Raw genomic sequence first — 22711 nt, 5'->3', positions numbered from 1 at the left:
TCTACTATGGTAAAAGAAATTTTGGGGTAACTGTGGGGTAATGGATCAACCAAGATACCAATAAAGGGCCCCCAAACCAAATAATTATTATGTAGGCCCATGAATAAAAGGCCCAGATCAAATTGTATCAGCCCATAAGAATACAGTGGGGATCCAACTGTCTAAAGAGTTGGATGAATGTGGCCAATTGTTCATTGTGAACGTGGCCAAGCATAAAGCACCAAACCACGTGCAAAATGAGCGTGGCCGAGCTAAAGAACATAAACCCACGTTTTGTACAAAGGAAGCCGAGGCTTTGACAGGACCCACGATCCCATGATCCGCCACGATCTTATAAACACGATTTCAGCATGTCACTGGACTCCTCGGAAATGTGGGGCCAAGATTTCAAGGGCTAGTACTCAACAATAACGGCTACTTGATGCCTATAAAAGAGAAGCTCCAACCAGGTATTTGGTTGATCACACTCAAGAATTCCTTAGTTTTTCCTTTGTGAAAAATAATTTACTAACTTAGGCATCAAAGTTATCCCCCGCTAGCACACCCGGCAAGCTCTTATCCTATTTCTCATTATGTAGATTGCATCTATCAGATCGCTGAGCCACCCATCTCGAAAACTGTGTCAACATTGTTAAACCTTAGGTAAAATAAAAAATAAAAATAAAAAAATAAAAAAAAATAAAAACTAGAAACCTCGGGTTTATCAATGCCAATTATTGTGTTTAGATGGAAAAAGCAATTAATGTTACTTTCATAGTTGATACTAGATTGTTTGAACACGGGTTTGTTCAATATTACATGTTTCTTTTTGGTGTCAGAACTTTCTTACATGTTCTGTTGTGGTGGAGATCGATTAGACAATTAGCATTGCTGTTGTGCCAAGTGTGGAGTGAGTACGGTAAAGTAGAGGTTATTTCTCTGGAAAAATAGTTTGTTGATCTTCTGCTTCAATGGTGATTAAACCAGAGATAAGGTTCTTGAGGCTAAAACGCTGCGTATAACCAATAAGCTGATCATCCTTGGAAGATGGCAACCTGGTATGCAGCTGTTAAAGCTTTCTATGTCCTCCATTCCAATTTGGGTAAAGTAAATTCATCTCCCATTGGGATTTGCAAGGGTTTTAGTAGAAGTTTATGTTAACTCTGATGTTTTGAGGGAAATCCTTGTTTTTGTGTATGGTACTTGTCATGGTTTTGGACACGTTTTGTATGCTTGGGAGAAAAAATGTGCATCATGGTGAGAGTAGATGATTACTTCAAATACACATGGGTGATGATGCTAAGAAAAAAAGGCAGAGACCTCTGATCAAGCTAAGGCCATTTTCAAAAGAATACAGAATGAGAAAATGTGCGTTATCAAACACATCCAAAGTGATCGTGGAAGGGAATTTGAAAATTCTACCTTTGAACAAACAATATTGTATTAATGTTGAGATCAAGTAGAAGTTGTGTGTTCCGATTACTCCATAACAAAATGGAGTTGTTTAAAGAAAGAACAAAGTAGTTAACTTTGCCAAGCCTCACAAGAAGGGTACATTTGTAAAACCAAACAAACTTGAAATATGCTTATAGAGAGAAAGAGCATTTGCATTCATTTCTCTATACTATTTAAATATTATTTTTCTATATTAACCGAGACCAGCAAAGAAAATATTGTGAAAATTTAAAAATATAATAATAACAAAATGAAATGCCTCAACCAATCAATCCCCTTGAGACAACTCAAAGGAGGCAACCCAGCATCCCACACAACCAACAATTCTTGAGCTTAGTCATGAGAGAGGGAGAGAGAAAGAGCAAAAGAGTGATGCAGCCAAAGAGTTGAAGAGAGAGAGCTCATTTTTATTTTAGCCTAGGAATAGATAAGCCAATATGAAAAGTTTTGGGGATTCTATCTTAATTTTACATAGAATGCACGTATACATAAACATATGCGAATGCCCGAACAACAATTACAGCTACAAGAACACACTGCATAATATTGATTATTTACAATATCTGGTCAAATGTGTGATTTAACTGCACAAACATATAGTTTTCTTTATGTACGAATAAGATATAACAGTCTCATTTAATTATATAGGAATCTAACAATTCCAAGCATATTATATTTTAGAAAGGCTCGACGATGATCTTCCCAGTAGCATGGCCATCAAAACTCTTTGCCCAAGCATCTTCAGCCTTACTCAGGGAATGCTTCGAGTCAATCAGAGTCTTAAGTTTACCTTCCTTCACCAACTTAACAAGATAATCCAGGTTCTCACTCTTGACATTTACAAAAACTGGCAGCAGTTGCTTCTTGGAGAAGGTAATTTTCTTTAGAGCAAAAGTCGCCATGGAACTTAAGCTGGGAGTTAAATCGAACACCTTCCCTTTCTCACTCAGATTTGGCTCAAAAGTTGACCAAGGAATGCCAGTAGCACCGTGGATCACAAAGTCATATTTCCGACCAGACGGGCTCTTCAGAGCTGCCCCTTCCGGAGTCTTGTAGTCGAGAACCTCATCGGCCCCTAAGCTCTTGACCAACTCAATGTTGCGTGCCCCGCACGTGACAGTCACATGTGTGTTTCCAAGCTTTGCCAGTTGAACCGCGTAGAGACCTACACCACCTGAGGCGGCAGTGATCAAAATGTTTGCCTGCTGGCCACTTCCATCAAGCTTGATCCCAGCGGATTGGGTGAGCGCCTGGTGAGCTGTAAGACCAGCAATGGGTAAGCCTGCAGCTTCTGCTGCTGAAACTTCAGCTGGCCTAGCAACTGTCAGCTTCTCCTTGGACACAGCAAACTCAGCTAGTCCACCTCCATCCTGTCAAATATATAACAGAGAGAAAAAAAAAATATAGGTTATTTTAATAACTAATGCCTGAGTATTAATCACAGCTGAAACATCCAGTAACCAGAAATTCAGCACGTCTAGAGTTGGTACGTCCAATTGTCTAACCTAATGCGAAAAATAATGCCACATCTTATCTAAAGCCAGGATGGAATGTCAAATATTGGCAAGGTGATCAGTGAGACCTGGAGAGTGCTGGATAAGCACTGCCTGTACTGCAAATTCAGGAGGAACTTTTAAGAAAATGAATCCATTAAAAGAATGCCTAGGCCAACTTTGTTACAGATCAGAGTTACCAGAATGCATTACTAACAAGTGAGATCAAGGATCGCTTAATTCTAAATGTGGTAGAGTTTCATTGCAGTATACTAATTCTGGATATCACCAAATTTTCTACTTTATCTTCTCTCACATAACCTTTATGAAATGCAAAATAGAAAGTAATAATGATATTCTTAAATAGGATTTAAAAGTTTCAAAACTACCAGTCCCAATTAGGAGTATTGAGTTAATAACTACCTCATAATACTCTAACTTCTATTAAACAATCTATAAAAGTTGTATATAAGCCTAACTCCTATCAATTTACATGTCTGGGTAAGTGGTGTACACTTCCTGTTCCTGTTCCTGTTCCTTGTACCACAATGATCCACGTTATAATTCTTACTTACAGCCTCATATGTCTTGGATAGGGGGAGGTTCAAAACATGATATTTTATCAATATTACAAAAGGCCATAATCAGGGTCTGAATAAACCCAGTTCACTACAGCAATTAACTATTAGAAGAAAAAAAGTGATGGCCATAAACAAAAAAAAAAAAAAAGGCAGTAAAGCAGGGGGAGAACAATGACTTCTCACAAGGTCAAACCTCTCAGACTAGAAGAAAGAGATGTTTTGCATCCATGACTACTAATTGCAATAAGTAAGAAGGGGGGGAGTATTTCACATAAGAACCATTGATAAATTATTTTAATGTATGAATAATACGATATGTGAAGATATATTGTTGTCGTCACCAGTATGCATATCCAACAGCTGCAAAAATTGGCCCTACCACCACTTACGACCCTGTCAATGTTATGCAGCACCAAGTGGGGTCTCCGATTTTTCAACAAAATAACAGCATGGGAGGAATTTCTAAATATCACAAAGGGCTTGAATCTGTTACAGTTGTCCAAACTGTGCCACTTAGGTGAGGGGAGGCAGGAGCTATTAATTAAGTTAACTTTATTGAGAAGATCTCTTTCGATATATATTTCTCCCAAGAGTGATTTTTTCATCTTACCTACACAGAATTTGGGACAAAAGAAGGGGGAAAAAGGTCCATTGCCACTGTAGGAAACTAATCATTTCTTGTCCCCAATCACCCAAATCTTTTCAATAACATGATCGTGCTTCCTCAGTTTTTAAGACAAAGAATATTCAAATCGTTTGATGGAGGTATAAAGGCAAAAGAATAAAAATGAGTACTCACAGCAATGCCAAGATTAGCTAGAACTTTGTCACCAGCTTTGAAACTTTTGACTCCTGGTCCAACCTCTACAACCTCTCCTGCCACATCAGTACCTTTTCCAACAACAAACATGTTCAGCCAAAAGGGAAAATGCAACACTTGCCAAAAATTTACAACATGCAAGCAACAGTGAGAAATTCAGTCCAATAGGTATATCAACTTGTTACTCGTGTCAATGTAGTAATATTAGTTTTATTTGACATTTGGAATGCCGCGAAATCGATCAGAACCATGTGAATGACATTTACTAGATCAATTTTTGCTTTCAGAGTTAGAGGTCACTTGTGTGCTATTGAAGGATATGTGACATGCTCCAACACCCTCTTAAAATTGAAATAAGAATTTGAACTGTAACATCCATCAAATGCTATTGAATAATTCTTCATGATGTAAAATTGAGTAGCCTAAACCAGCCCAATCACCCATAGTTAAAAAAATGTGGGAAAAATATATATTTTCAATAGCTTATAAAAACAATATGAAGAGAAAAAGATGTCTAACAAAAATCATACACAAATAATGTTAAAGACATTATAGCATAGTGCTGCAAGTATGGCATTTGGAAGGGAGGGGAAGAGCTCAACATTCAATCCTTGTCCACTCAAAATGGGAAAAAGAGTACAAGTTTTCTGTTTGGTATCTACTTGCAATTGTGGTATTCCAGAATCATGGGAATTACTCTTTGTAATTAATTAAAAAGTGACCATTAAAGGAGCATCCAGAAGTGAGTTCTATCCTATTTAACTTCAATAGGCATCTACAAATTAAATTAGTTGTCCCATCATGCGTATGCACCTATAAATAGTCAGCATGTCTTTGTTAAAAAGTAACTGTCCGAGACTTCAAAATAATAACAGTAATAAAAATTTGACTTATGGCTTAACTTATTCACAAAAGTCAATGAGATCTATGTATTAAAATGTGTTCCCTAGGTAAAGGAAGGTGTCGCAATAATTTCTTTTAATAGAAACAATGAGAAATAAAGAATTACCAGGTATGTGAGGGAACTTGCGAGGTAGCAAAGGCCGCATAATGCCTTTCTGAACTTTCCAATCAATAGGATTTAGACTAGTTGCTTCCAGTTTTAGCAAGAGCTCATCCTTCTTCGGAGTGGGGACTGGAACTTCAACATGCTGCAACAAACATGAAAGTTACAATACTTTCTATAACTGACTCAATGGTCTCTTTTGACAATAGCAGGATCAATATAACTGACTCAATTCAGTTCACTGCAATAGAACCAATGTTATTATATCTAGTCTTCTATAGTATTATTCCTCAAATGACAAAATGAGGAGACCAAAAGACATTAAAAAGAAAAGTCTATTTTGTAAAGGAGTTTCAAAAACAGAAGCAATGAGAGAGAAGAGAGAATAAGGCTTAAACTTAGTGTTTAAAAAAATTTGAAGGATCGTAGAAAATTGTTTTGCACCTGAAAGGTAGGAGGTTTTCAGGTTTCGGTAATAGGGGGAAACTTGGGGTTTATATGTTCATTCATGCATCCAAGAATGACACCAGAAAATGAAATTCTCAATAAAATTAAAAATAGGAAGATTTAGACTGTCCTTTATACAAAGATTGACGTGTGTTTAAGAGACACCATCAAAATGGAACTTTTAGTTTTATGGAATTATACATTCATTAAACTGCACATATTTTAAGCAAAAGTGTCTCTACAGTCAAAGTACAACTACACACCATATTACAATAGTTCAATAATGTTTGCAAAAACACACATGCATTTGATCATATCTACATCCTTCTACACAAATAAAGTCGATTATCAATCAGAAATCTATGTGAATTTGATCTTGACAGGTAGAAAAATAAGGAAAATAATGAGAGAGGGCAATTGCATACAGAAACAACTTTCTGCAGCTAGCCAAGCACTAATAACTTACTCTTTGGATCATGAAGTGATCCATAAAGCTCACCTTCCTTCCTCATTTAATATAGGCCCAAAGTATTTCCTAACATAATTTCAACTTGTTTTGAAATCCTTTAGTTATTTCAAAGCAACTTTTAAATTGCCATATAGGTTACTTCTTTCACATGCTTTTCTTTCATGCGCACCCAAATTCATATTTGAATCTCCTGTGGATTCTTCACAACATTTGCCCCAAATAACTCCAGAATTTTAAATAACCCTAGGTGGATAAAATTTGACAAGTGCTAAAGAATCCACCATTACGCGTATCAAAAGTAACCATGTTCAATTGCTGGCAATAAAAAGTAAGTCATCATATGTTTATGCCATCTCATCATGAATTTTCCTTAAACTATTTATCAGGGGAGGAAAAATAAGGATGTTCCTTGCAGCCTGACAAAAAAATAAGAAGAAAAATAAAAGAAAAAGTAATTGTCAAGTCAACATCCTGCGCCTATTAAAAATTGAACAAAATACTTACCCAATAATACGTTCAAAGCAGTGGAACAATCAGACACATAAAAAGGAATCCTCTTAAAAGTTCTTCCCAATTGCATTGCACTCATTTTTATTTGTTTTTCTATCCAAAAGAAGATTTTGTCCTTTCACCAATGGATTGGCATTCTGGTCTCGATTATCTACAGCCGTTCAACATTCACAAAGTAAATATTCAGATTAAATTCAGCAGTTTCCAAAAGTTTGGATATGCAGGAGACCTCCAAGGTCAAATGTCAGAGCTCCCGACATTTATTCCTGCAGTGATCACCCCATCTTGCAGACTATCACAATTCTATAAATCCTGTACCCCAGACAACTTTTATCTAGATATTCAGACTTTGTGAGTGTTAGCATATCTCAAAATGAAGAGAATTTGAGAGGGAAACCTCCTAAAACTATTGGTGGAATGGTGTCAAATGAAGAATTACAAAATAAAAATAGTAATTTTGATTATTTGCTAATATGTGTGTGTGTCTGTGTAAGAAAATGAGGCATGTGTGGTATAAAAATTGGAGAATCTATTCTCTTTCTTTTCCCAAAAAGAAAAGTGATATTGGAGATTGTGTAATGCTTACTCTCAACAGTCAAAGTATTTGTCTACCACAGTTGTGATATTCTTTGTTTCTCTGATTCCTATCCGATGATCCAGGACATAATCCTGGACCTGAAGAATAAAAAATAAATCTTTTGTTCTTCTTGTCCAATTTTTAAATGTTCTTAGTATTTTATACATTCCACACCTTTAACTACTAAATAAGAAAATCAAACAGAGATTCGGAAAACTTGAAAGATAATAAAAAAATAAAAAAATACCAAGATATTGACAAAAGCGGAAAGTGGGGGATTGCAACACACGCGCATATATATATAAGAAGCCATTTATACACATCCCAATTCCTCCTGCTAAATATTTTGATTTAATCAAATAGAACACAAACCAAAAGGATCTGGAACGAAAGCAGACACAAAGAATTACACAGATTGGTGAAATGGACCTTCAAGTTCAATCCAAGCCCCAAAGCACAATCGGCTTCGCGAATTTCATTGTTTTTATTTTTTAATCTAGAACGACAAATCAACATAAATTTTAAAGTAATATAGAAATACATAGTAATATTGAAATTAAAAAAAAAAAAAAAAAAAAAAAAAAAAAAAAGTGTATACAATACGTGCTTGGGTTGCGCAAATAAATTTGTGATTACTAATAAAAAAAATAGAAAATTAAAAAAGAATGAACATGAAAATAACCTTCAAACCAGCTGATCCTCCACCATAGCCATCGTACTGAACCGCATGCATAAGGTTTGATGCTGCCATACTCACAGATGAGAAAGTTAACGGTCTTTCTGTGCAGAGAGATTGTGCAGATAGAGGGAGAAGAGGGAGAAGATCTATATATGTTAAGGGGAAGTTCGTGGATTAAGACGGTTGACGGTGGAGCAAATGACGGAGACCGTTTGCAAACGGTAAAATTTTGACAAGTGTTTTTTCTTTTGAAAAATAGTTTTAAAATTTTAAAATACTAAAAATAAAAATAAAAAAATACTAAAACTTCTATAAAAAAAATCTAAAACTAAAAAAAATTAATAAAATAAAATCCAATGGGTGGCCAAATTAAAAAATAATAATAATAATTAAAAAAATTCTATTTTTTAATAAAATTAAAAATTTTCGTTTTTCTATATATTTTTTTTTAAATAAAAATTTCTGTTTGAAAAAATTTAAAACTTTCATTTAAAAAAAATCAAAATTTCGATTTTAAAATTAGAATTTTCGTTTTTGAAAAAAAATTAAAAATTATTTTATTTTTTTCGAATTTATAAAAATATTTTTGCCTTAATTGAGAAATCTGTAGAAGCATTTTTATCTTTTCACTTGTCTTATAGAGACATTGATAATGTTTTGGTAGTTTAGAGAGACATTGTCACAACTGAAAATTTAAAACGATATTATCAATTAAGTGATAGTTTGAAGAGTACGTAAACTTTACCCTTTCAAAATTGATTTGATAATATTTTGGAAGAGTGTTTAGTAAAAATTAAAAATATTTTATAAAATAGAAAAATGAAAATATATATATAAATCTATGTCATGATCATAGTGGTGTGATCCGGCAGTCTTTGTGGACCGTGGTCACTGTCAGATTTAATTGGCCGCCATTGCGATTTGCGGGGTTACCAGGACCATTCGATAGAGTTGCTACCACTGCCAACATTAACATTTTTTTTTCAAAGTAATATCAAGTTATTTTAAAAAAAATGACAAAAAAATACAGAATTTTTTTTTTTAACTGAGTTAAAGAAATTTTTTTAACCTTTTTTTTTTTAATAACATGAATTTTTAATAAAATTTATTCTAATTTTGTCTCTGATATTAAAAAAACACATATTTTTTACATATTCAAAGAACATGTGTTATTTTTATAGACTTGGTTGAAGAAAATTTAGCAAAAAACTTCTGCATGTGTTTTAATACATTTTAATTTAATTGATTTTTTTTTAAAAAAAAAAAATTACAATCTAATTTAGAAAAACACTTTGTTTATATTTTTAATCGACGCTCAAATCATGATGAAAGGCTAAAAGCTTTTTAAAATTTTAGTCTAAGAATTGGGATTCTACATGGTGGTGCTGAAAGGTGATGCTCTTCAAATAGTTTAAGCGCTCAAGAAAGATGGAAGAAATTAAAGCTAAAATGGTCATCACCAGATAGGTTTTGACCCCACTGACGAATGATGTGCTATCTTTTAGGGAGAAACTTGGTCTTATTGAGAAAATTCTTAATGTATTTATGATGTGCTTATCTTTTAGGGAGAAACTTGGTCTTATTTGAGAAAATTCTTAATGTATTTATGCTATTATCTCTATTGAGCGGTGTACTTAAGTTGACTTTCTAATAAAGGTTTCACCCCATTCCCTTAAAAAAAAAAAAAAAAAAAAAAAAAAAAAAAGTTGACTAGAAGGATTTTAAATGTGGCTCACTATTAAGACATTTTTCTTAAACCAATTTTTTTTTTTTTTTTGATAGGTATTTTTCTTAAACCAATTAAAATTCAAAACACTTAAAAAAAAAAAAAATTAAAACACAACATTTTTTTTTTAAATGACAGTTTTTCTCCAAATTAGATTGAGAAAAATTCATTCAATTAAGTCTATAAAAATGATATGTGTAATTTGAACATGTTAAAAGCACGTGTTTTTTTAATATCAATGACAAAATTAAAATAAATTTTATTAAAACTTTATGTGCATCTCACATATTATTAAAAAAAATAAACACATATTATTTTTATAAACAACTTGAAAGAAATTTCTCCAAAGAGGAAAACTCTGTCTATTGATTTTTTAAAAATTTTTAATTTTTAATTTTTTTTGCTGTCGAGTGGTAATTATCTATATACTCTTTCTTTCTCCCTTCTCGTGTCCTTCTAGAAAGAGGTGCAATTATATATTTTTATGATGGGAGAGCCCAAACCTCATATGGATGGGTTATTATGGACCGTCCACATCACTCTGATGTGGACGGCCCATCTACCGGTAGGCCCTCCCTATTGAAAACAGGGCTAGAAAGTGACAAAACCATTAGCTGCTTTGAGAGAGATATAGAGAGAGAGCAACCTGTGTCTCTTATCAAGGGTGAAATTATATATATATATATATATATATAGTCCTTTTGTATTTATATAAAATAAAAACAAATAAGTATTAAACTTAATTTCATAAGTAATTGTATACAAAAGTTACATGTCTATAAAATCATGTTTAAAATAACTTCTCTTGAATACAATTTTTTTTTTTTTTTAATTTGCTATAAACATGTATAAAAAAAAAAATACAAAAATATAACATCTCTTTCAAATTATGCTGGACGGCGATCTTTCATGGAGTAAAATTCATCCATTATCAATTATGTAACGTAGTGAAATATTTTATCAATTTATTTATTATCATAAGGACTTGGCAACCCCAAAAACATTTTAAGAGAAAAATACAAAAATCAATTCTTATAGTTTAGTTGATTTACAATTAACTTCATGAAATTTAATTGAGCGAAATTTAACAATAGGAAGTAAATTATTTTTTTTTGGTATACCATAAGAACGTACATCTGAGTTCATTTTAGTATCATATAGAGTTAATTGCGAATCAAATACACCACATAAACTAAATTTACATTATAGCTTATGATACTAAAATGATTGGCTCCTACTATCAATGTAATACAGTAATTTTGAGTAAAATTTTAAGTGATTGTCAAATGAATTTTTAAAAATCACATGCTTTATTGCTCTTTTAACAAAGCATGTGAGAAATGCTACTCATGAGCATTCTTGTATAAGTGGCACATTTACATCCACTTGTTTTTTTTTTTTTTTAAAAAAAAAATAAATAAATAAATAAAAGGAGACAAAAAGAATGTTACTTGAAAACGCTGAGTAACCTTTTTTTTCATGTAATTTTTACGTACATAGATTAAAATACACGTGAGAATCACATGCTCTATCTCATCAATTTAATAAAATGAATTAAATTTTTTTTAACCAATTTGTGGATAAACTTTGTTCATCTCAATTAGCCAAAAGTTAGTAGGTGATATAGGGTTGTAAAATAGCTTCGATACGTTAGCAATGATTACAACTGTTTCGAAAAACATTCACTTACTTATATATATATATATACTCCCAATGAGTTTTTGAATTCACGTAATAAAGTGTTTAAAAATTAGTTAATTAAATAATTAAATTTATAGTTTAATATCAACTTAAAATTTTATCAAAAACTTGAATAGTCATAGTAGCGTGAACGTTGACATAAAAGCCACCGAAACTTGAATAGTTTTTTTTTTTTTTTTAGAAAATTCACTCTACTTACTTGAAATTTTAAGAGTTTTTCAATTCAAACATTAATGTTTAAAAATTGGCAATGCACTCTCCTAATATTTCAAAAATTTTCAATTCAGACCCTCCGTTGCTAATTTTCGTCTAATTAGACGGAAATCATCCCACATGCATCTCACGTAAGATTTTGATGTCCTCTATTTCAATTTTGCTCACATTAAAACCTATGAAATTACGTAATTACCCTCAATTTCATAGGTTTTAATGAGAGCAAAATTGGAATAGAGGGTATCAAAATTCCACGTGAGACGCACGTGAGATAATTTCCTTCCAATTAGATGAAAATTAGTAACAGAGGGTCTGAATTGAAAATTTTTAAAATATTAGGAGAGTATATTGCTAATTTTTAAACATGAAAATTCGAATTGAAAAATCACTTAAACTTCATACGGTAAAGTGAATTTAACCCTTTATTTATTTATTTAATAACAATAGTTGTTTATCACATTGCTTTCATATTCGCTTTAGAGTGATGGGCACGTTACGCGTAGAATAATAAAACAAAGGTCAGAGATGCCAAAACAGTGCTTCATTGACTGGCCTGCCTACGAGCTAATCCATTTGATTACCTCCTTTTTGAAATGATGAACATTCGGTATTTGCAAACAAATAACTTTGACATCATTAATTAATTGACATTTGACCATATAAGCACCATTTTCTTAATTCCTTCCTTCTTGGTGCCTACACAACATGGAGGGTGTTTGCAGAGTTTCTGCAAACTGTAGAACAAGAATTTGCCAGTGTGCCGATGATTATATGAAAAATAGTAAAAAAAAAAATGGCAATGAATTCCAACCCTGTTATCTAGTAGTAGCTTCCTTTTTATACGGTTGCTGGGCAGTTGATATTAGTTGTTGTCCCTATTTTCTCGATTTTCACATTCCTGAGGAGTCTACTGCAACTACTTCTGATCGTGGGTCATGGCTATCATGGTGAGAGTGGTTGAGGGGTGGTGTTGGCATATTGATTAAATCGTGCTTGCAACACTTGGTGACCTCAACTGTCAAACTAAACAGTTAGCATAAATGGGCCATGTTTAGCTTGTGGGCTTAGCAGACCAACTTGGGCTTTATGGGTCTTAATGGATTCTAGCCGATCCATTACCCAACAGAGGGCATCCCCTTCTAGTTTCACCTTTTGCAGTCCCAATTCCCTAGCAAATATTGCTGCCCTCATTATTACTGGCTTCTGCAATAGCCAGATTAGTGAAGTGTTTAGGACCTAGCAATATCACCAATACCTCTCACATGGTCTCACGTACAATCACACCAATACCCATCTTTTCTTTGTTCTTATTTACAGTTGCATCCCAATTAACCTTCACAAGGCCCACTTTAGATAGGGCTAGCAAAATGGGTAATCAGGTAGACACGATTAGGACTCGTTAAGACCCGCGACCCAATTACCCGAGACACAAACACCGGATCTGACACCATTATAATACGAAAAATGTTTGGGTAATCCGACACGACCTGCTTGACCCGTTTAGCATAACCGGGTCATATCGGGTAGACATGATCCGACATGACTCGTGCGCTAAATAGGTAACACGGCCCGGCCCAGCCCAGCCCGACCCGTTTTTTTTTAAAAAAAAAAAACCTTAATCAAAATTGGAAAAAATAATTTAATAAAGAGATCTCTTGAGCCAAAGGACTAGTCAAATTTATCCTAACCGTCCAAGTAGCTGCATTCTTCAACAAAAAGTTTTAAAAGTGAATGTTTTAACCACATAGACATAGGTTTTTTTTTTTTAAAAAAAATATATATATATATATATATATGGGTCAGATATCCGAAGCTTTTTTTTTAGAGAGAGAGGCTCTAACTTCTCTCTAGAAAAACCTTTTCCACCTCCTTGTGAGGGCTTTCCACCTCCTTGTGAGGGTTTTTAGGGGAGGAGGATTGGTTCTTTTCCTTTCCTCCTCCCCTCTTTCTTTTTTTCTTTCTTTTTTCCTTCCTCTGTTCTCTTTCCCGTTGTTGTTTTTTGTAGTGTTTTTTGTTGTGGTTTTTTCTGTCCAGATGTGCCGGCATCCTCCCTTTCTAGTTCTCAACAGCCGCCACTCCGTCATCGTCAGCTCTCCATGGCGCTGCACCATCCGTTTCTTCACCGGGTCTGTTGAAGGTTTTAGATCTTGTTTTTTCAAAACTAGATCTACAATTTTCTACCAGGCTTTTACCACCACGCGCCTCTCCACTGTGGCCTCCGGCATTCCACCATTCATCCGTCGTCTGCCACTCTCCGTTCCGACCACCACGCGCCGGAGCGTGGTCCACACTTACCGGAGCGTGTGTCTCATGCGCCGGTCAGTGTGTATCACCTTCTGTTTTCCGGCCAAGGCTGTTGCTTTCCGGTTGTTTTTTTGTGTTTTTGTAATTTATTTTGTATTTCTGTTGTTTTTTGTTTTGGGTTATTGTCTCCCTATTTTTTCTAGGTCAGATCTAGATGTGGAGGCTTTTGTAACTAGTTTGGTGTTGGTATCTCTCTCTTCATCAGTCCCTGCTACGGACTTTGATAGTGCATATCCGACTTCAGCCTCTTTCCAGTGGTTGATGTTGTTTCTTAGCGGGGGTTCAGATAGGTTCGCCTTAATCTGGGCTCCTTTTGCTTCTGTTACCGCTTTATGCGGCCCCTTGAGAGGACCGAGTCACTTGTTTGACCCATTTCCTACGCTTTGTAATTATTTCAGCACTGTTGTTGTTTGTTTTGGGTTTGTTGTTGGGGAGCCCACCCCATTTTTAGTTTTAGGATTGCCCATTCTCTCTTCCTTTTGGATCAGGAATGGGAATGATCCTCCCTTGTAACCCTTTTCCTTCTTCAATTAGAAAATATATATATATGGGTCTGGTGGGTCACCCGAGACCCAGTTGACCTGCTAGACCCATTTATTAAATGTGCCTGGTGGGTTGACCCGTGGACCCACCAGACACGAATTTAATAGTGAAGACCCGAACCCGGTAAGCTCAAATCCAATATATATTAACTTCGTGTCGGGTTCGCGGGTCGTGTCAAAATTGTCAACCCTAACTCTTGACACCGTCCACTTTTGATCAGAGGAATTACCACACTTTCTTTTTTTTCATGCGGCCTTGTATTAGCATTTTTTTAAATCAATGAGGGTTAAATGCTTTCCTCACAATTTGAGTAGGATGACTAAAAATCTCTCCATAAATCACAGAATTCGTCGAGAGCCACATATTTCTAGCCACTTTCGTCATGAGTTCAAAATCCTCATCTTCCAATTTGTTTTGCAGCTCCACCACAATATGAATAAATCCTTCAATCTCCATGCAGCTCTTGTGTAGCCTCCTCCCACAGACTCTATGCATCTCTTGCAACCAGCCAATTTCACAAAATATGGCTCATGTTTTTGCCACTAATCCACAAATAGAAAATAACAAATCTGCTACGGTCTTTCTTTTGACCAAATTTGCTTTTGTGGGCAAAGCATTATTGCATGTTAAATTACCAATTATCTCAAATGTTTAAACTGTAAAAATACATAATGTGGAAATAATAATAAAGAAAGGAAACAGAGAAAGACACAGAGATTAAGGTAGTTCGGCATATAACCTACATTCACACATTGAAAGCCTTGGAGGCTACATCTTTCTTTTATTAAATGGTTGAATATATATGACTAGCACTCTATTTATAGAGAGGTAATGAGGAATGTGTTTCATTCTTAACCAATGAGGGACAAGCCTACATATGCTCTAACATTCCCCCTCATACTTAAGGTTAAAACTTGTGAAAACTTGAGTTTATTTGTGAATCGGCGATGGAGGCCGAGATAGTGGCCGGAAACTCGTTGAAGTCGGTGGAGGCCAAGGGAGGTGATTGGCGTTGATGGCACTGGATTTTGAAACATCAGTGGCTCTTGAACTTGAAACTTTGGCTACTATGGCCGGGATTTAAACTTTGGCAAATTTTGGCCAAAATGAGTCAACTATGAACCTTACCTGGAAGCTAACTATGGGCTAAAATATGCTTGGATTTTAAACAATACCACAAAGGCCAAAATATGGGTCTATGTCAAACAACAATAGACCACCAAATAATGGGCCAACAAAGGGCCAAAAAAAAAAAAAAAAAACCTAGGCCAAAACAATATGGGCAACTTTGGCATCTTTTGAATTTTTTTTTTCTTCTTTTTTTTTTTTTCCCACTAGAAAAGTTGCCAGAATATTAGCCGGAGATGGGCGGCCGATGGTGGTGGCAGGCAGCGGCAGCTTGTTAGGCTAGTGGACTGGGCCATGAATTTGGGCTGGAGCATGGCTGAAAGAATTGGAGCTGACTGTGGGTTGAAGCATGGCTGGGAACTGAAGCCCGCTGGGTCGGATTGACCCAAAAATAAGTGATCCGAATGAACCGGGTTGAAAATATTGGATCGGGGTGGGATGGCCTGGTTCTAACCAAAACCCTTTTTGTTGCCTCTCCTTCCACAAAAAATTCTTTGATCAAAGGGATATTTCATTGTCTAGTATCATTGTCAATAATATTGGCCACTACTACTTCATCACGTAATCCCCTCCTTGGAGACCACTCAACTCTACTATAAGTCTTTGCTCATATTCAATTTTAATGCATATGAATATGATGGACAAAGTTTTTTTTACTTAAAAAAAAAAACAAAAAACAAAAAAAATAAAGTCTATGAACATGTATTTTGGACAAATATCGATTTAATAAATTGCATAACATTTGCACATGTAGCTATACTGACTCCTCCACCCTCACTTCAAATTAATTGAGGTAGCTAGGCAGTATTCATGACTTCCTATTCTACTAAATAATTAATCAATGTTTTTTTTTTTGAGAAATTAATTAATCAATGTTTTAGAAACTGCACCGACAAACAAATCAGAAAAAATGAGCAGTTCATTATAATTTTTTTTAATTTTTTTTTTATTATAGCAGTTCATTATCATTGATGCAACTTATGGTTAAACCAAGGTAAAATTGATGATATCATACACACATTTATATAATTAATTAAATGAATTTATCAAATAAGTAGATTTTTGGTATAAGATAAATTATCATAATTGTTGATTGGTCCACCAATTATATAATTCAAAATAATACCTTAATTCCCTATGATGAATTAAAATTTTATGAGAATATATATATATATATAATCTGCATTTACCAACAAATATGACCAAAGTAAAAAAGATGAACATGAAATACAAACATCAAAAAAATATCAAGATGCACAACTCTTATTCATATAATAAATTTCAGCAACTCCAGGCATATATTTATGGCTCCAAGATGATCTTCCCAATAGCTTTCTCATCCACATTCTTAGCCCAAGCATCTTCAGCCTTGCTCAGGGAATACTTTGAATCAATTACTGTCTTAAGCTTCCCTTCCTTCATCAACTTCACAAGATAATCCAGATTCTCAGCCTTGGGACTCAAGAGCACTGGGATTAGCTGCTTCTTGGAGAATGTGAGTTTCTTTAGGGCATATGTCTTTATGGCACTTGGTGTAGGATTTAGATCAAATATTTTGGCATTTGAACCCAAATTTGGCTCAAAAGTTGACCAAGGAGTGGGTGCTCCGCAGTGAATTACTATGTCATATTTCTTACCAGATGGGCTCTTGAGGGCAGCCCCATCAGGACTGGTGCAGTCCACAACCTCATCAGCCCCTAAGCTCTTGACAAGCTCAATGTGTTGGGCTACACAAGTTGCTGTAACATGTGTGTTTCCAAGCTTGGCCAGCTGCACTGCATAGCAACCCGCCCCGTCTGCGGCACCTGTGATGAGGATGTTTGCCGGCTTTCCGCTTCCATCAAGCTTGATCCCGGCAGAGTCGGTGAGGGCCTGGTAAGCCATGAGACCGGCAGCAGGTAAGCCTGCACCTTCAGCTGCTGAAACTTCTGGTGGCCTAGGAACTGTCAAGTTTGCCTTTGCCACAATATACTCCGATAGTCCACCTCCATTCTGTCGATATATAATATGACAAATGTTAAAATATTGATTAAATAATTAAATTTATCTTTTTCTATAAACTTAAACTCTTAAAATAAGTAGTGATTTAACATTTATAAGAGTCAAAGTTTCTGAATTCGAATCTTAACTCTATCATTTACAATATAAATAAAAAATATTGGGGAAACTTCGCTTAATCTTCATAAATTTTCATCACTTTTGCCATCATACCTTAAAGTTCAAAAACTCTTAATTCAGTGTATCTAACTTTAAAAGTTTGCAGTATTACCCATCCGTTAAGATTTTCCGTTAAATCTTAAGAGAAGCCATGAAAATTCTCAAAATACCCTTTTTTTTAAAAAAAAAAAAAAATAGTTAATGTATGTTTGTAATTTTATAAATTTTACAATGGGTATAAATGTCATTTCACCTATTTCCTGTTTGATGTAACCCTAAACCCTAACGGAAAGGGTGACATTGTAAATTTTTTAAAGTTTAATACACTATATTATGAGTTTTTGAATTTTAAGAGGTGATTGGAAAAGCGATTAAAGTTCATGAAGTTAAGTGAAGTTTCCCAAAAATATTAATTGATCTCCTTCTTTCTCCCATGTTCTATTAATTAAGCTTTGTATTTCTTTAGAATTTTGCAGCAACTCTCCTGTCGTGTGCTTCTTGTAATTTTATTAGTGTTCTTTGCTGCCATTGTGTGATAGTCTTGCTGGAATATTCAATTAACCATCACAAATAAATAATTCATGCCTCGCAATCTTCCTCTTTCTCACTTGGTTTCGTGCTAAGCACTCTTTATTAATTAATGTCTCCCCTCACCAACCCTAAAACTATAAAAGGATATATTTATATATTTATTTATCCTAAGTCAATATACTATATTACTACCTATAAAATATTCACAAAACCAAAGGAATTACAAGAATGAGTACTTAACTGCAAAATTGAGCATAGCTACGACTTTGTCACCAGCTTTGAAATTTTTTACTCCTGATCCTACGTCAGCGACCTCTCCTGCCACGTCAGTACCTGCTCCAACAAAGAATATCTTCATCCGAAAGATAAAAAAACAAGAAAATTACTATGCAACACTGCATATTAAAATTTTGCAAATTCAACAGACGAGTGACACAAGCAAGAATTTAATTTGGACTTTAAATTGAATGAAAAATACACACAAAGTGAAAAAAAAAAAAAAAATCATCTCATCTTTCAGGGAAATATATATATATGATGTTCAGAAATTTACTATTTACCTAAAATCTTAAGATTTTGGACGGTAAAAATTTTAATAATATAATTACTATTTTAATATTTTTCTCACATATAGGACTAAGCTTATGTATGGTCCAGTACATAGAATATTTAATTGAAATGGGAGGTGAATATTGGATTCGAACTCATGATTTTTGACTATGATATTATGCATGTTAAATCATCATTTATCTTAAATGCTAGTAATATTAAAAGGTTAAGCCGATAAAAAATGATAAATTTAATAATTTAATACTTTAACCAAGGACTCTATGACATCCTTTCAACTTGGAACTAAAATTGTCCAAAAAAAAAAAAAACTTGGAACTAAAATATTCCCTCTCCCTTTCCCTAATTTGCTTAGAGAGAGAGATAAAAAGTAAAAAAAAAAAAAAAAAAAAAATTTTAAAAAGGGAAAATTACAGTTTATCTCCCAAAGTTGACAGTGTTTTTTAATTCGAACACCAAAATTTTAATTTTTGCAATCCACACCTACAAAGTTTCAATTTTTTTCAATTCGACCAATATTATCCCAAAATTCTCATATTGCCCATAATTTTTATTTTTTATAAATAAATAAATAAATTTGGGGGTTGCAAAAATGGCCAGAATTTTTTTTAAAATTTATATATATATATATATATATATATATATATATATATATATATATATTATAAGCAATATGAGAAGTTTTGGATACAATTGGTCAAATTGCAAAAATTTAAAACTTTGGGGGGTAAATTGAAAAAATTGAAACTTTGGTGTTCAAATTGAAAAATACTGTTAACTTTGGAGGGGTAAACTGTAATTTTTCAAAAAAAAAAAAAAATTAAAAAAGAACCAAAATATGATATTAGTTGAACAAATGATTGAAGCATAATAAAACACATCAATATTACAATTAGAATTAAAGTAATATAAATTACCAGGTGTTTGAGGAAATTCGCGAGGAAACATAGGGCGCAGCATGCCTTGCTGAATCCTCCAATCAACCGGACTCAAACTTGCTGCTTCCACTTTTATCAAAACCTCATCTTTCTTTGGACTCGGAACCGGGACTTCAACATACTGCATATATATGCAACAATTAATATCCATCCAAAAACATTATATATATATATATATATATATATATATATATATATATATATATTGCAGTAATCTTCATGATGAGTAGAAGCAAACAAATTGATAAAAAGATTTTTCAAATTATAAAGTTCAAAAAAAAAAAATTAATTAAAAAACTTGGGAAAAAGAACTTAACCTTGAAATCACTTGGCTCTCCGCCACAACTATTGTACTGAACTGCATGCATAAGCCTGCCTGCCATTTCCACACTCAATGATGAAAAGCTTAACGAGAGAAAAAGAGAGAAAGAGAGCACTGCAACGTAGAGGCACTGCTCCTTGGAGTGGCCTTTATATATATATATAAAGAGTCGAAGTCACGAAACTACACCTACTGATTTTTCTTACTTGCCAAACAAGACTTGGACTTTTTGCATTAGTGCGAAGAAAATGTAGTTCGAGGAGCAGTATGCTTAATTAAGGGGAAGTACTAAGACGACGGTCACAGCTGGTGCGAACTTGTGAGATCATCTCTAGAGATGAGTCAAATTACTGTGACTTTTAAATATGCTTCTTCTTATTCAAATAATATATCTTTTTCACATAATTAAAAAAATAAATAAATAAATACTTTTTCTCATATGTGTATGCCGGCACAGACATGTAATGTGGAAGGATTTTAGCCATTATAAGCGGATCCAAATCTTGTACAGGCTGTAAAATCATTGAAGTCAATGGGGACTCCTTCACCAAGAACATGTAAAAGGAAAGGGTAGTAGGTGTTGGGTCAATTCAGATTTGGATTTAGAGGATACAAAATCCCTTAACTTACTCATTTAATAGTTGGATTTGGTTTATGTTGATGCCATGTAGTGCTGCCTAATATAAGTATTATTCATTTCACTTTCAAATTGAGAGAGGCCATTTCTTAAAATTGAAAGGAATTTCATGATGGACATTAGATTGTATAGATTTATTGGTATATATACAATAAAATAAAATCTTGATGATGAGATTGTTCCTAATGTAATGAAGAATTGTTAATTTACCAAATCCATAAATGATGGTGATTTTTCTTTTGTTCTTTTTGGTCATTGAGGGTTTCACCCCCGCTCAACATGAGTTTGACATTGGTCCTTCCATTTTAAAAAAATTATTCATTTGTTTTAAAGTCATTTTCTTCAAAATCCTTATGAGTAAACAACATGTAAAATACAATGAAATATACTTTAATACAGATCAACATACTTTAAATAGGCAAGGCTCGTAATCACAAGTAAATCATGCAGATATATCATGTCATGTAAAAGCGTATTTATGAATTGCTCATGAGTGTTTTACTTACAGCTTATTAATTAATATGGTTTATACTCTTTCGGCTCGTGACCGTGTTCCGCTGCATATACATTACAACTACTAGTTAGAGTTAAACTCTTCCTAGGGTTCTTTTCTTCTTCTTTTTTGACATGTCCACACAAGGGAAGGGGGAGGGGGATTTGAACTAGTGACCTCCGTTTGGTTAGGCGTGATCCACAATCAATTGAGTTATCCTTTGGAGATCTCTTCCTAGGGTTCTTAAGACTTTCCTTGAACCCTAAAAAACTTAAACCAAAAAACTACCCAGAAAATTTGTGGTTTTGAAAAATTGCCGAAACTCAATTCAATCGAGGTTTGACTAAGCATCACCCAAGAAGTTTTTGTCAAACAGCTTGATTAATTGGCCATCGACTAAGGGATCATGATGCAGCGTAACATTGTGGCTCGCAAAGATAAATAGCAAGAAAGAAACAATCATTCTTAAAAACCTTAAGTCTATTAAGGATCTAAGGAATTCTTCTCAAAACCACAAGAGTCTATGTAGGATTTAAGGACAAAATATAGAAGAAACTCAAACTCTGAGCTTTCTTATTGAAAAACTGATAAAATATAACAAAGCATTTGCATTTTTTGGTCTATAAAACATATATTTATAGGCCCCAAAACTCCTAACCCTAATAGTAAAAAGAAATAAGTCAGTTTAACAAATTTGTGCTGGCTGTTCGGATGGGACATTTCCACGTTAGGACGGGAATGAAACAAAACTAAAGAAAACACGATTTTATTCTTCGTTTGCAAGCCCGTTCGGACGGGCTAGCAAACGACCTCCTTTGGAATGTCTCGTTTGCAATCATGTACAGACGGGCTTGCAAACGGGTGCTATTGTGACTCCCTTAGAAGGCTCCAGTTGCAACCCCGTTCAGACGGGCTAGCGAACAGAGGCTTCTGTGACTCCTCTGGAATGCTCCGTTTGCAACTCCATTTGGACGGGTTAGCAAACGGAGGCTTCTGTGACCTTTTTCTTAACAACTTGTTTGACCTGGTAAAAATTGAAATTAGCAATCTCTTATGAAACATGACTTTGTATATCTTTGAATTATCTTTCCAACGCCACTAAGCTTGCACCAATCCGATGTTTGAAACTTGAGATACAACATCTTTACTAAAGATAGTCAAGTGTGAATTCCACCCTACATCAGATCACTAGACGCTCTCGAATAGGTTCTGTAAAAGTGGATAATGAGTTAAAATTGATTTTTAGAGTGGCAGCAAATGTTCGGTACTTATAGTGCGATCGTTCAAGTACTATTACACAATGGCTCAAAGTGTTTCGGCGTACGTTTGGGTATTACCCAGTGGCTCAAAGACTGGCTAATGAACGCTCAGGGTAATCCCCCTAGCAAAGGCTCGCACTAAGGTTAAGGACGATTGCTCGGGTGGTCCCCTAATG

At 34.2% G+C, this 22711-nt stretch overlaps 2 protein-coding genes across 2 annotated transcripts; both read right to left on the bottom strand.

Moving 5' to 3' along the window:
* Window positions 1-1820: 1820 nt before the first annotated feature.
* On the bottom strand, window positions 1821-8156 carry LOC132173975 (chloroplast envelope quinone oxidoreductase homolog). Its single transcript, XM_059585691.2, has 4 exons — window positions 8020-8156; window positions 5338-5479; window positions 4308-4399; window positions 1821-2804 (listed from the first exon to the last, which is right to left on the bottom strand). The coding sequence occupies exons 1-4, from the start codon at window positions 8086-8088 to the stop codon at window positions 2112-2114; spliced, it is 996 nt and encodes a 331-aa protein (XP_059441674.2). The 5' UTR covers window positions 8089-8156; the 3' UTR covers window positions 1821-2111.
* Window positions 8157-16872: 8716 nt separating this feature from the next.
* LOC132167215 (chloroplast envelope quinone oxidoreductase homolog) lies at window positions 16873-20223 on the bottom strand. Its single transcript, XM_059578122.2, has 4 exons — window positions 20142-20223; window positions 19804-19945; window positions 18561-18652; window positions 16873-17623 (listed from the first exon to the last, which is right to left on the bottom strand). Exons 1-4 carry the CDS (start codon window positions 20205-20207, stop codon window positions 16934-16936), a joined length of 990 nt encoding a protein of 329 aa, XP_059434105.1. The 5' UTR covers window positions 20208-20223; the 3' UTR covers window positions 16873-16933.
* Between the last annotated feature and the right edge of the window lie 2488 nt (window positions 20224-22711).

The sequence above is a fragment of the Corylus avellana genome, chromosome 2 (assembly GCF_965113065.1).
Source record: "Corylus avellana chromosome 2, dhCorAvel1.hap1.2, whole genome shotgun sequence".
In the NCBI taxonomy this organism is placed as follows: Eukaryota; Viridiplantae; Streptophyta; class Magnoliopsida; order Fagales; family Betulaceae; genus Corylus; species Corylus avellana.
The sequence above is the reverse complement of the archived record's forward strand: the minus strand, read 5'-3'. Positions and strand labels throughout refer to the sequence as shown.

Excerpts from the sequence above, each read along its gene's own strand:
- LOC132173975 (XM_059585691.2), bottom strand. The coding sequence starts at position 8,088 with ATGGCAGCATCAAACCTTATGCATGCGGTTCAGTACGATGGCTATGGT. Across the intron at positions 5,480-8,019 it reads GAGGATCAGCTGGTTTGAAG|CATGTTGAAGTTCCAGTCCC; the intron begins GTTATTTTCATG and ends TGTTTGTTGCAG. Across the intron at positions 2,805-4,307 it reads TAGCTAATCTTGGCATTGCT|GATGGAGGTGGACTAGCTGA; the intron begins GTGAGTACTCAT and ends TATATTTGACAG.
- LOC132167215 (XM_059578122.2), bottom strand. The coding sequence starts at position 20,207 with ATGGCAGGCAGGCTTATGCATGCAGTTCAGTACAATAGTTGTGGCGGA. Across the intron at positions 19,946-20,141 it reads GAGAGCCAAGTGATTTCAAG|TATGTTGAAGTCCCGGTTCC; the intron begins GTTAAGTTCTTT and ends ATATATATGCAG. Across the intron at positions 18,653-19,803 it reads CGAATTTCCTCAAACACCTG|GTACTGACGTGGCAGGAGAG; the intron begins GTAATTTATATT and ends TTGTTGGAGCAG.